Source organism: Jaculus jaculus, chromosome 4 (assembly GCF_020740685.1).
Source record: "Jaculus jaculus isolate mJacJac1 chromosome 4, mJacJac1.mat.Y.cur, whole genome shotgun sequence".
In the NCBI taxonomy this organism is placed as follows: domain Eukaryota; kingdom Metazoa; phylum Chordata; class Mammalia; order Rodentia; family Dipodidae; genus Jaculus; species Jaculus jaculus.
Genome location: NC_059105.1, coordinates 97,772,520 through 97,787,940, shown reverse-complemented (window position 1 = coordinate 97,787,940; position 15,421 = coordinate 97,772,520). Strand labels below are relative to the sequence as shown.

General features: G+C 35.7%; 1 protein-coding gene across 2 annotated transcripts in view; it reads left to right on the top strand.

The window, feature by feature from the left end:
• The window catches only part of Arhgap15 (Rho GTPase activating protein 15), a 671,175-nt gene that overhangs the window by 317,779 nt on the left and 337,975 nt on the right, over positions 1 to 15,421 (top strand). For both annotated transcript variants that reach the window (XM_004651815.2, XM_045148540.1), the window contains 2 exons: positions 13,151 to 13,249; positions 14,955 to 15,084. In XM_004651815.2, the coding sequence (XP_004651872.2) occupies positions 13,151 to 13,249; positions 14,955 to 15,084 (229 nt within the window). The remainder of the gene's footprint in view (positions 1 to 13,150; positions 13,250 to 14,954; positions 15,085 to 15,421) is intronic.

Genomic DNA, 15,421 nt, shown 5'->3' with positions numbered 1-15,421 from the left:
TTGATACCTGTTACTTTCCTAAGCTAAGAGGAAAGGTTTGGGCTAGGGTGATGGCTTAGCAGTTAAGGGACTTGCCTATGAAGCATAAGGACCCAAGTTTAATTCCCCAGTACCCACATAAGACAAATGCGCAGGGTGGCCCAAATGGCTGGAGCTTCTTTCTAGTGACTAGAGGTCCTGTGTACCCATTTATTCTCTCTCTGTCTCAAATAAATAAATACAAATAAAATATTTAAAGAAAAAAAGAAGAAAGCTTTGCAAAATCCAGGTGGTAATTAATAAGTTATAACAATGTGCTGGTTGCTGTTACATTCTATTCCTAGATTCTATTTCATATAGACTTATCAATGATCCAATGAGGTAGGTGAAAATATTAAAGCAAAAACATTCTAAATAACTTCATAGTTTTGCAAGGAATGAGGAGAGAAAATGCAAGGAAAGGGTTACAGAGAAACATACAAATTGGGAAGTGTCAAATTAGGAGTATAGTAATGAATGGGTATACAGAATGTGACACAGCAAGAAACAGGGAGAATCTCTGACCAGAAGTCAAGGGGAAATGCTTGGATTAGAAGAGCTACCAAGTGAGATGACTCAAGTAGAGATCTGTCAGTTGATAACTCTAAGTTCAGCCAAACTATAATGTAAGAGTTTGATTAATGCCATTTAATTCTATCATTGAAGAATCTGAGTTAAATAAAGTGAAGCATGGCTCATCTTATCGTCTTTGGACACAGTGTTCCTGTCACTTGCACAGTCCTTTCTTCCTCTTTTCCTCCTCTCATCTGAACTTTCAAGATTTTTCTCCAACATGTTTTTCTGAGCACTCTACTCATTTTATGTACTTCGTTAAAACCATTACATGCCCTTCTTAACCGCTAGCCCATTGTTTTCAAGTTGCATTTACATACTGGTCTTGTAGGCCTCTCTTGATTGCAAGCTTCCTAAGAACAAGAAACACTGGTATACCTCACGGTTCCTAGAATTCGAAGCATGGTGGGTCTTCAGCTGGTATCTGAAGATAACTGCTTATGAATGATTGCCAGTGTTGTGTGTGATAACGGGTGATCTATATCTCTCAATACTTACAGAAAGAGACCTAGCTTATCTTTAGTGAAGTTATTAGTGATAAATACTAAATTATTAGTATTTGACTTCAAATTAACAGATTAGACACTAAATAATACTGTCAACTACTGATAAACAGGAGAAACCCTTCAACATATTGGCATAGGCAAAGGCTTTCTGAATATAACCCCAGTTGCTCAGGAAATAAAACCTCTAATGAACCACTGGGATCTCATGAAATTACAAAGCTTTTGTACAGCAAAGGACACTGTGAATAGAGCAAAGAATCATCCTACAGAATGGGAAAAAATCTTTGCCAGCTATACATCTGACAGAGGATTAATATCCAAGAAATACAAAGAACTCAAAAACAAAACAAAAAAATCAAACAACCCAATTAAAAATGAGCTATGAATCTAAACATAGAGTTCTCAAAAGAAGAAATACATATGGCATATAAACATCTAAAAAAGTGTTCTACATCCCTAGCCATCAGAGAAATCAAATTAAAACTACTTTGAGATTTTATCTCAGTCCTTTTGGAATGGCTATCATCAGGAAAACAAATTACAATAAATGTTGGCAAGGATGTGGAAAGGGAGAACTCTTCTACACTTTGGTGGGAATGTAGTCTGATATAGCCACTGTGGAAATCAGTGTGGATGTTCTTGAGACAGTTAAAAATAGATTTAGCAAATACTAATATATATGTATGTATATATATATATATATATATATATATATGATATTATTATATATTATTTTTTGAGGTGGCGTCTCACTCTGGCCCAGGCTGACCTGGAATTAACTATGTAGTCTCAGGGTGGCCTCAAACTCATGGAGATCCTCCTACCTATGCCTCCCGAGTGCTGGAATTAAAGACGTGCACACCTGGCAAATACTAATATTTTTAATGCAAATATCATTTTGTCTTGGGAAGTAAAGTTTATGAAGGTGTTGGGTATACTTTTAATATGTGCTGATATGTCATATCAGTTATGAATATTTTGAAGTGAGTGGCCTGTTACTAAATTGTTAGATACTGTGTTCTAATATACAATCTAAGGTGTTTTTTTCCCAAAATTCTATTATATTCTCTCTCTCTGTTTTTACCTCTATTTCTATGTATGTACTTTACATACTACCATATGAAATATGCATACCTTATATGAATGCACTATGTGTATTACATGCTATTATACCATAATTGAAGGAATGTTAAATATTGTTGCCTGTTTAAATGTTTGTTTTTTCCTAGTTTTTTTCTTTGTTTTTTTTGTTGTTTTTAAGGTAGGGTCTTGCTCTCGCCTGGCTCACCTGGAATTCACTATGTAATCTCAGGGTGCCCTCTAACTCATGGCAATCCTCATATCTCTGTCTCTTGAGTGCTGAGATTAAAGGTGTGTGCCATCATGCCCAGCTTTCCTAGTTTTATTGAGATAGGGTCTCACTCTGCAGCCCTAGCTGGCCTGGTGCTTACAGCAATCCTTCTAACTCTGCTTGTCAGGAGCTGGGATTACAGGTAAGCACCACCATGTCTGGCTTCATGTTTGTTTGAAGGATAACCATTTTCAATAAATAGGAATTTTTTTCCAGTAGACCAAATGATAATTTTTGTTTTTCCAGAATAAATGTCAATACCTTTAATTTATTTAAGCCTATAATTAGTGAAAAAAGGAGAATGATTGCCTCATTCATAAATTTCGTAAGCAGAGAGTTAATCTGTCACCCTTAATATATATTGAAGCTATGTAATGAAGAGTAAAAAAGCCATCTAGACTATGCTCTTGATTAAAAAATTCAAATAGATCAGAAATCAAAAGTAAGGCTTTACTTTCTTGAATTGTATAGCTTGGACTTCAAAAGAAATCAAACTACTTGATACCCGATGTTCCCATCTAATAGTGGTTCCTTTGCCCAGACCATGCAACCAGATAGCAGAGATGGCCGTAGGTCATTACTTTTTGTGACCCACACACTCTGCTCACATATTCCCAAGTCTCTCATTCCCCAGATAAAATGACATTATCAGGAGGAATCAATTGTTCCTGCATGCCGTGGCTAATCTGTATTTACTAGACAGCAAAGAGGTGCTCCATTTACATTTGAGAAAATCCATATAAATCGTACTTCTTCACATTATAAATACACATTTATCTTTAGAAATTATCACCAACTGACTTATTTCAATGTAAATATTATACCTCTCAAACATAATGATGATAATACGAGTTGTGAGTCTACAGAATTGCACAATTTCTCTCCTCAATAATCGAAAATATTTAAATCACATAAATTTTAACATTGGGTGTGGCAGTCAGATGTGTCATAGAGTGTGACCTACAGATGTGGTGACTACTAACCATAAGAAAGGAGTAAAAAAAAAAAAAAAAAAAAAAAAACTCACTGGTTTCTGGCAAGAATGTCACACATTTTCTAAATTGGTGTCTTATGGTAATGGTGATCAGAAGCCAAGAAATGACTGAGTCGGCAAACTGACTCAGATCAATCCTGCCATCACATAGAAAGTACTCTATGGCAAAGTGTTAGGGATAACATGGGAGTTCTGGCATTGGTACATTCTCTCCCACAGTGAGAAGACCTGCTGGATATGCTTCCTGAGACTGAAAGAGCCTAATCTTTTGGTAGAATGTTCCTGAGACACTAAGAATCTTCCTTCTGGTGGTAGCACCATTCCTTACTCGCTGCTGCTGCACTTGTGCAGGAAGTCTTGTGGTTGGCTGTAATTGTACTTGATGATTAAGGCACAGATTTTTATACATATCTTCTATTCTCTAAATGTAGAAAATATAAAGTACACTTACATCCATTTCTAATTGGTGATATTATAATTCAGCAGATTTCTGTTTTTCACTGAAACCTAGAGTTGAATTGTCTTGAGCCGGACGGCATTCAAGCTGCTATTTTCCCCTTAGCTATATTTCTCTATAAGCATTTAATTGTTTCAAAAAGTGAGGTACAGTATGTGAAAACCTGAATCTGATGCAAATAAGTCTGTACAGTAATAAAGCTAACAGGTGTTCTCATTAATGTAATGAGACATGGAACAATTCTTGAATGTTTTATAAACACTCAAAATCATTGCCAAATATGATACAATAGCACAACCATACTCACATACCAGAACATCTTTCACTCTGTGCCACCTTAGCACTTATTAGTCGGGACTTGTGTAAGTAATCAGCACATGATAATACAGGTTTCAGTTTAAGTCAGTCAATCCCAAACTCAGCTAGTGTTCTAAATTAAAGTTTTAGCAACATAAACATTCCTCTCTCATACCAGTTTTTGCTTGATTATTACTGATAACAGTATTTTAGTGAAACCAATGGCTGAAAATCTGATAGACTAGCTATGATAATCCTGCATCATGGTGGTTTTTCTAAAGAGTTGACCTACAGACTTCAGAATAACTCTCAATGTTCTTATATTGTCAACTCTCTCTCACTCTCTCTTTCTCTCTCTCTCTCTCTCTCTCTCTCTCACACACACACACACACACACACACATACACATACACACATGCCTCCTGGCCCCTCCAAAGTTATATGTCCATTTTCTAAAGATGGAAAAATACCTTCTTCAGACGTACATTCAGCATTCAGTAATCAGAATACTTTGTTTGGTCTGCTCCTTAATGCCACTTTAAAATCATATTTCAATGGAAAATGAGTTGAATAAATCACTGTATATCAAACAGTAAAACACTGTGGATACCAAAATGAGTAAGGCCGATCAGATCTATCTATTATCTACATAGTTTCCCTATACATGGGTTATTCTGCCATACACACAGAACAGCCATGGCCTCAGAGTCATTATAGCCTAGGAAGAGAATGGAGATGTCCACAGGGTGTTGCAAGGCAGACCAATTAGTGCTGTGACAAAGGAAAAGCCAGCATCATGAGAATGCTTGTGGGGAGGTTTCTGTTTTAGAGAAGTTTTTACAAAAAAGGCAACATCTAAATTGATTTGAATGATAATATGGAGGGAGTCAGAGGGTTCTGGCAGCAGGAACAACCTACTCTAAGGGAAGAAATGAAAATTACAATAGGACTCCTGGGGAGCAGACCAGTTTGTATTTGTCTAGATGGTAGCAACACAAAGGGAAATGTGAAGCTGGAGAACTGTAGAGCAGGTAGGTCCAGAGCACACCAGAGCTGACCACTCCCATGAAAGGGTTGACCCTGCACTGCAGCACCTGTGGGAGTCTCAGAATGGCAGCAAGCTAGTGGAGTCCAAGTTACAGACATCACTTTGGCTATATTCTCCATTGTTCACCAGATGAGGAAACTTGCTGATGTCATGGAGAAAGCGGAGATTCTTACAACTAAGCCCCATGGGAGATAATACTACTTGCTTAAATGAATAAAAATTTTTATAAACATATACATAATATCTCATAAAGATATAAACATAATGTTGATATATAGGTCTAAAAGGTATAGAAGGAAAAAGCAGAAGTTTAGCATATCCTGGAGAAAGGGAGATTTTGTTTTTCCATATTTTTGAATTTAGAAAAATATCTTTACATTGAGCCTCAATGAAATGATAACAGTCCAAATACAAAAGCAGTGCGCATTGAGGAAATGTGCACAGTGAATATACCTCAAGGTGGAAGTGGATTAATGTTTGGCAGGAGTGGCTGACTAGTGGGACCCAAGGTACACAATCCTGGGATGATGTGTTTATCTTGAGATAACTACTCCTCCCATGTTTCAAAGTTAATATTGAGCTCCAGCAAATCTTTGCTGATGTTATTATATACCAACAGCTTCCATTAGCCACATTTACAGTCGTTTTTCATAGAAGCACCACAGGCAAAAGTTTGGGTGTAACTGACTGCAAAACTGTGGAAACTGCTAAACTCTCTACTAATTACTTGGGTAATATTCTTTCATGAATATTGAGAAGACTGTTTCTCAGTACTTAAAGCATTTTGTCACAGATAAAAGAGTGAACATGAGTTTTTGTTTGCTTACATGTAGGATGTGAGTGTGGAGTTTGGCTATTTGGTGAGTAATCAGCAAGTTAAAGTGAGCAAGTGACATGGACATGAACGTGCAGCACTGGGCCAATGTCACGTTTCAGAACAAATCTCTGATGTCAGAATTTGTGGACCAAATTATTGGAGTGTCAAAAGAACAGCTCAATTTCAATTAAAAAGCATTGTTTCTTGAAAGGCTGGCCTTAAACCTGATATTTCAGAATGCTCTTGAGATCTGTCGTGTATGTAGCTCCACATTTGTTTACTTTTCATTAAATAAGAAATTGCTTACATGGGCAGGTTATGGTGATATGATGACACCACCGAGGTTTCCAATAAATGTACATGCAAATCAATCAACCCAAACATTGAAAACATATCTAATAAACATCTGGAAACTAATGAACATGCATTTGTTAACACAGAGGGAGTTGTGGAAATACAGGATCCATTGGTGGCCTGGCTTATTTTGTAGCACGTAGATTTAGGATCATTTCACAGTCAGAAGAAACAGAGTAATTATAACATAAGGTTCAACATCTTTTAGATATGTAGAACATTTTCCGTTGCTTAAAACAAATATTCCCTGAGAAAATATAAAACATTTTTCTGACTTGCAAAGTTTTTGCAGTCTATCATTTAAATGACTTAAATAAAGGGAGCTTTACTGCTCCCCGAAGCGAGAATATAACACCCTGCATGCATATTAGCTTGATCTTCTTGACAGGCCAGAAAAGTGTCTGTGTGTGCCAATTAAAACAAAAATGGATCCCTAGTGGCTTGTTCCTCACACAACTTTTGAAGACTGCTATCATTGTTTGCTAGGGTAACCCCAAATAAGGCGGCTATCCAAAGTAAACAAACTTTTCAAAACTTTCATGACAGATGGGGGTTACAGATGCATTTTAATAAGAGAGTTGCCAAAGCAACTTTTTTGTTAATCAGTATATATTTACTTAACATCTAGCAACATTGGGAACACAAAAAAGATACTTTCTCACAAAATACTTTAACAAGTAACAGTTTGAGAAAGACAAATTGAAGACCTTTTACTTCAAGATGATATTTTACCCATAGTTTTATGGAAACTTTGCACAAATATGCTTAAAACAAAATGGGGAATCGCTCAAGCAGACTGTAATTTGAGACAGGCATGCAGCCTGATAATGTAATTCCTTCAATGGTCATAAACACCTTTGAGACCAAGTCATTAACTCAGCTATATCAATGAATATGATATAAGATGACAAAAATGTCAGTCTGAATTGTTATTTTTAGGTGTCATTGCTTTAATTTTAGGTTTTGATAGCTCATGGTATAGCCAAAATGCATATCTATATTCTATGCTGCATTAAATAAAAAATATGGTCATTATCACAAATGTAATTTATGTTCACTTCAAATAATGTTAGTATGCTTTGACATAAGATTTTGTGTCTATTCAATTTAATTCAAGAATAATAGTATCATGATGTCCAAAGTATATCCAAACATAATAGAAATTAAACTCCATTCTCCCTTTCCATTAGTTCTAGAACCACTGTGGCCATATCATTAATGGTCTGCTTTGATATTGACTTTTTTTTAATATTTCCCACGCATAGCATCAGCATCCTTAAGGCAGAGTATCTTCTTAGATAAAGACTAAGTCTAAGCAAGAGGTGAATGATACCATTTTGCAAATGCAGGATCATTTGAGTCCTTTCTAGGATTTGAAAAAAGATTTTGAATGTCTCAAATCTCTCCCACATACATTTTTTTTTTCTTCCATAGCAAGAGAATGCTGTTTGGATAGGGTGAGAGAAACAGAAAAGATGAAGAAAAATATCAGAGTGGGATGTTGGGTGATTTTTAAAAGCTGTTCATAACGGTAAGGAAAGTGACACTTTTGAGGGAAGTTGCTATGCTAAATTTCACAACTAAAGCAGAATCATCTTGGCCCTTTCCCTGTCTATACGTGGAACACTCAACTGGAGAGGACTGCTTGCTTAGAACTAAGTAACTAGAAAGCAAGATCTTTGTAATGTCCTAATTCTATCATTTAAAATTATTCCATTTTGATGGAATGGCATTCTTATTTCCCTCACTTGCTTCATTTTCTGAGATATCATGACAAATAGATTATACATAATTCTATGATGTAAATGTTGACTGTAGTAGTAACCACTCCATGTTCTCTAAACCTGGCTTGAGCCTTGTCTGTTCTACTCATACTGGGACTTAACAAAGCCATTTTCTATTGTTATTTATCTTTATAGGCACATGTCCTATTTATCCAAACAGATTATGAGTAAGTTCTGAGGGTAGACATCCCTAGCTTCAAGCATTGCACCCTGTGCTTAATGGGTGCTTTATCATGTTGATGATTAGGGGTGTTCAGTGATGAACACAGCTTGTAAATACTCTGGACACAGCATGTTGTATCTCTTCTACAACTGGAGGTGGTACTCCAGTTGTAGAGAGAAGAAGAAAATGTCACTTCTACATCTTTGGTACTGCCCAAGCATATATTTCAGTTCAACTGAAAATGAAGAAAATAGAATTTAGCAATCAAATAAGGTTGATAAGGGATCTATACCAATTTCAGAAATGTCCTTTATCATATTCATTTAATTATTACTTATATAATACTAGGTAAATTAAAATGTGTGCAATGTTTAGATTTTATATCTATGAACAGGCTGAATTTGATTCTGTTAGCTTTATTTTTTCTCATTCTTTATAATAAATCTATTTTCTCATAAGGAGAAAAATGTGAAGAGGCTAAAATGATGGGTCAATATAAAGGTCTTGCTGAGCAAGCCTGAGTATCTAAATTTGGATACTCAAGAAACATGTAAAATTCCAGGTGTGCTAGGATTCACCTCTAATCCCAGCGCTGGGGTTTAAAAAGAGTTCATTTATATTATAATAAATGAATCTATGGAAAATTTCAATCCCATTTCATGAATTAATTTATCACTTCTACTGAAACTGCCACACTGATTATTGACAAGAGTGCTACTTTAAAGTATAGAAAAGGCAAGTGCATAAAAATATAAATTTCAGTCCTAAAAAATATATCACTACTCTTTTAAAGATGTTTGTGATTAGTACAGGGTATTCAATTTAATTAAAAATTTGGAGGTGGGGGATCAGTAAACAAATATCTTCCAGCTGTATCTCCTCCTATTGGAATTGGGAAGATGGATGCTCATTCTTCCATCTTTGGAGGAAGGACAAGAGCAGACCAAGTGTCCAAGCCTATGGGAAAAATAGTGTTTGAAATAACATGAAAAAGGCCTTCAGGAGTCGCTGTATTTTCTAGGTTAGTGGAAAAAATATGCTACTAGCAAGAATTGGGATGGAGCCTTATTTGGGGTGAAAAAAATGAAGTAAACTCCCTAGAAAATCCTTACAGATACTTATTATTGATGACATTGACAAGCATTATTAGGGCTACTTTGTTGCCCTGATATTTCCCTTCAAGTAAACCCAGTGGAGAAGAGCAATTTCATTAGACATTGGGCTAAAGCAGGCTTGTGAGCAAAGACCAGCAGCTCTTACCTAAATCGGTCATATTTTCTGTAAATTCTGCCTTTATTGCTTCATGCCGGCATCTGTCAAACAGGCAAAACGCTATCTAGAGAGGGTACATTAGCCAGGCTTCCTAGCAGGTCCCTCCTGCCGATTACTAGTTGTACATCACTTTAGATTGGCATCATGTGTTGTTCAATCAAAAGTTCAGTCAAAGCAAACATTCTTTACTGATGTCCTTTTTTTCCCCCAAGAGTGTTGAAAATTCAATTGCTCAGAGTGAAAATATGATTCAGGAAATCACTTATCAGAAATCCTAAAGAGGTAATGTAAAAAACTGGATTGAGCAACTTGAATTAAATGGACTTTACCAGTCAAAGACTTTGAAACTACTTTTCTGTGAGTGACTGGAATGGAGCAGAACAAAGTCAATTACTGACTGTAATTAGGAAATGGATGCATTTCAACTGTAGAGAGCAGTAGCAGACTTCTCCAGACAGCCTTGGCAACTCACAAGATTAGTGAGAAGACAGAGGGAAGGATATGAGATCCCTGTCCTTTACAGTGTGATTCACATGAAATGCATTCATATAGTTCCTTCATCTGGCCTCCCAAAATGAATTTATAGATGTCTTATTATATATGTTTAGTGCAGAAACATATTTGGACAAAGAAACTTTTAAAAGACGGTTTGCTTTGGGTTGTGTTAGCACTGAAAGATCCCTTTGCTTGCATGGTATACACCAAACATGAAAATGCAGTGCTAAAGCATTTATATTTATCACTGTTTAAATTAATCAGGCCAAAAACTGAAGTATGTTGACTCTTTCCTAAAACCTCAGAATACAGTAAATCTAATTATGTTTGTTTCTTGTACTTTTAAGATGTTGTTCCTTTTTTATACTTTTAATAATGGTTTATTTATACTGGCAAAGAAGTATTACATTAGGCTGTACTTTGTGCTGGGGCTAATTCATTTTTCTTTTATGTGTAATAACAAATTATGATGTTATATAATACATTTATAATCAAAATATTTAAATTTAGAATCAAGCTAGAGGTCAAGGGCATTACTAGTTTTCTCGCATTAGTTAGAAGTAACCTTATATTTTTAGATTTGGACTTCTGAGGCAACATTTAAGACAGTAAATATTTGGATTTTTATGTAAGTGAAGAACATTGGAATGTGTTCAGATAATTAGGCAAATATCAGCTTAGCTGTCTTTTTCTGGACACATTAAACAGAGGACTCTTTTAGCTATCCAAAATTTTACATGTAGTAATCAGTCAAATTTGAGGCTGGGTAATAAATTCTTATTTTTTCTAATTTTTTACTTAGAATTGTGTACACTTTACACAGTGCCTCTCCTTATTACAGTAAAGATCATGCTTAACAATGAAACTCATGCCAATCAAAAATGGTCACTTTGCAGGGCTGAAGGGTTTTATATCTCAATAGTGTAGTTCTGAAAATAATTTAAAATTGTATTATATACATATATCAGTACAGTACATATACATGTATGTGTGTGTTCACAGATAGACTCAAACAAAGATTGTTTTTTTCAAAATCCCAAAATTTGTGGCCCTGTTTGGGTGACACAACCCTGAATTTTGTGAAGACCATGCTCTGTAATTTTCCTAGCCAGAAGTGGGCAAATTGTTTTTAGGAGCAGAGTCAGAGAGGTGGGAGAGCTAACTCCTGATACCCCCTATCTCAGATGTGGGCTTGCCTTTAACAGCACCTTGAGGAGAAAGAAAAGTGAAGAGAAATTTGTTTTAAGCCATTAGTAAACCTTTTACATCTGTTGCTCTGTTGTTTCTACGGCTGCGAAATTCTCTGAATGCACTCTTTTATTGAACAATGAAAAACCAGGAATAAATAAGTAGGACATTATATGAGCAAAGGGTAAGGAACTTTTGACCTTGCACAATCCTTAAATATTTGTTAAAGGAAGGGATTTAGGGACATGACCTGCTGGACTCTGCTGATCCAGAGCACACACATACTCTGATCACAAGAACATTCACATCAAACCCACCTGTTGCCTTCAGCATATCTATGGACCAATAGTTACTAACATTGTCATCAATACTATGATAAGCAGTTTTATGCACGTATACATTTATAAACATTACTTGTCAATAGGTCATCTGTGCTGTTCAAGCAAAGGTATACCAAGACAGGAAACCTAGTCATATTGTTTTAAGTGAGTGGATTACACAGTTGTAAGATTGACTTTAAATAAATTTACATGTAAGGAATTTCACAGCAACAATATCACAAAAACTATTTGTCAGGTCCATAAAAAATATTCCCAATGCTTATCATAGTGCATTCTCATAGTTAACTTTCATAGTCTATTCTCAGTTTATTATTATAATTCACCACCACTGTTTGGTAAGCATTACTCAAGTATAAGCATATTGAGTAAGAATTGTCACCTGAGTGATAGAATTATAAGGTTGGTCTAAAGTAGAATTTGTGATTTTTCTGAACCACACTTCAGCATTCATCTCCTATTTAGAGTACCTTAGACTGATGGGAGGTAACTGGCTCTTGAATGACTATTTTGAAACTTCAGTCCTCTAAGTACCTACAGCCTGGCTTGATGTAGTTTAACCTGGCATGACTGTAGTTGAGAAATGTTTATCTTTATGTTGTAACAAAATGTCAATAATACAAAGGAAAAATCTTCACAGTTCAGAATGATGGCCTCATATAAAAAAGCGTGTCCACGCCCACTCTAATCAAATTTTCCTCTAAGGGGTCCTTTATGTGTGAAATTAACTCTATTTCTATAGGGCTCCATCCTTCTCTTACAATTCTAGAGACAAAAAGACTCTCTGTAATGGAAAATGGATAGTTACATTCTAAGCATTGCCAACTACTTAACAGTGATGAGAGCCAAGAAACTGGATGTTTATTTGATAACTATTTTCTAGAACATGTTTAAATATGCAAATGAACTTTTATTCTAATATACTCCCTGTGTGGGTAAATTGATTCTTTATTGCATTCCTATAGATCTTTATATTTGGAAGGTAGAAACAGCCAAATGGTATTCATCTGAATGACCTTTTGCAAAGTCTGCATTAGACTCTTTGGTAAATAATCTGTTTTCGAGCCCTTCATAAAAGGAAATCAAATATAGTGGTACTATTAGATTTTAAAATGACAAACAGGAAAGAGACAAAAGTGCCAAATGAATTCTGACACACCCAAATCCATTTTTCTGTGGCTTATAACTTAAGTGTGTACTGTCTGTATCACTCTGAACTTCCTGTCTTATTTCTCCTAAAGCTGGAGAAATTCGGCTTTACCCTTGCTCTGGGTTAATCGTTTTATTATTAAAACAATCATGTATTTGTTATGACTTGAAAAACAGTTTATAGGGAGTTCAAAATAATCACAGTCATCTTAGTTCCCAGAAAGACAATTACTGGAATACAAGAAAATATGTCAGTATATTAAACTCTTATTTTGTGAAAAGGATTTTTCAAATGTAAGAGATCTATCTCACATGGTTTTCTTACCTGTCATTTTTTTTTCCCCAGATCACAACAGTATCAGGAAATGAGTTCCTCCTACAGTCAGATATTGATTTCATCATATTGGAATGGTTCCATGCTATCAAAAATGCAATTGACAGATTGGTATGTATTTGTTTTGGCTGCTACCTTTATTAATTAAAATGTAGTCATGTACATCTTCTGCTCAGTCACATAATACACATGCATTGAAATGCATCCTACAGGCTGGGAAATATTAGTTATTTTAAGCTTAAATAGAGAGTACTAGGAGTCTTTTTACACAGATAGGATTTATGTAACTAAATGTCATTTAATTTCTCTCTTTCAAAAATGCAGCGCTTTTATTCTGAAAGAACATGGGCATTCATTTACTGGAAGTTGTAAAAAACACACAAGTACTTAATAACTTCTGAAATTTACATTTTTGTATATACAGTGTCTAATATATATTCGTAAGAGTAAATATCAATGTATTTACAACTATTCTCATTGCTGTAATACCAGAGAATTAAAAAAAAATCATTTGTAATGAATTTGGTTTTCTTCCAGCTAAGCTAGACTGTTCTCATGAAAATTACATAGCTAGAACTATAGAAAATTAAGTTAACTCATGCACCCAAAGTACGTTTTTAAAAAGTCAAATTATTTAAAACTGTTAATTTCTTAACGAACCCTAATATCAACTCACTAATATTTATACAACCTGGAAGACAAATACTACTGAAAGTGTTTGCATGTGGATGTGTATGCATGGCTGTGTGTGTGTAGTTACAGGTGTGCTCCCAGGCACATATGTGTGCATATGTGTAGATGCCAGAGAACACCTGTGAGCCTTATCTGCTGCCAACCTTTTGTGAGACAGATGGCCTGTGACTCACCAAGTAGTCCATACTGGTTGGTTAGCAAAACTTCTGGTATCCACCTATCTGCCCCTCCAGGCTGGGATTATAAATTTATACCACCACAATGGCTCTTTTATGTGGGTTCTGGGAATCAAATTCAGTTCCCATGTTTTCAAGGCAAGCACTTAACCTAATGAGCTACCTCTCTGGCCCTGAGAGGTTTTTTGTTGTTGTTGTTGTTGTTTAAATTATTTATTTATTTATTTGAGAGCGACAGACACAGAGAGAAAGACAGATAGAGGGAGAGAGAGGGAGAATGGGCGCACCAGGGCTTCCAGCCTCTGCAAATGAACTCCAGATGCGTGCGCCCCCTTGTTCATCTGGCTAACGTGGGACCTGGGGAACCGAGCCTCGAACCGGGGTCCTTAGGCTGCACAGGCAAGCGCTTAACCACTAAGCCATCTCTCCAGCCCGCCCTGAGAGTTTTTATTGTGGTGTGTAATAGGAAAGCGTAACACTCAATATGGTTTCACTAGTACTTAAAAAGTTTCATTGTATCATTTTTGAGTAAGCTTTAAAATTAACATAAAGTAACCTTTACCAATTGTCAATAAATTCTCTATAGAGACAACAGGTACACAGATCATCATCTTTAAATGTGGACTCTGGGAATAAAATGCCTAGGTTTGAAGATAGATCATGCTCAAGTTCTTAAGTAATGGTATCCTTTCCTGTCTGTAGATCATGTGTGAATCCTGTGAGGATTAACTGAGTTAGTGCATGCAAAGCTCTAGAAATAATGTACAGCACTTAGTGAGCACCATGCATTAATATTAGCAAAGATCTTAACATAGAGATCCTATTACAACATAGCTACCATATTCCAAAGGTCCCCTTAAGTATAACTTCAAAATAATGCACAAAATTGTTTGGTGAATCCTTTCTGCCTAGTAAAATTATTCAAATTAATTGTTTGTAATTTTTAGCCCAAGCGTCCAAGTGGCCCTTCAAGAAACCTGGAATTATTCAAACTCCAGAGATCGAACAGTACTGAATTGCTAAGTCATTGTAACAGTGATCTGAAAGAACAGAAACCAGAACACAGAAAATCTTTAAGTGAGTATTTTCTTTGCCTTTATCATTTTAACTCTGTCTAAATGCAGTGCTTATGAAATATAAATGCACTGAAATGAGATTTAAGCCCTCATCATTCTACTCTGGAAGATTCGTAGCCATTTCCTGCCCAGGGATTCATGCACTGGAGGGCAGTCTGGGCACTTTGCTCACATCATTGTTGGTAATGTCTTTTGAGAAAATAATTGTTCCAAGGTCATGGTCTCTGCTTACAGCAAACCTCTGAATCCTTGAGTAATAGCCATGGAGTTCAGATTGGTGATTGATTTTGAGAGTGGGAAATGTCAAGTATCTCCAAAGTGTGGTATGCTGACTATAT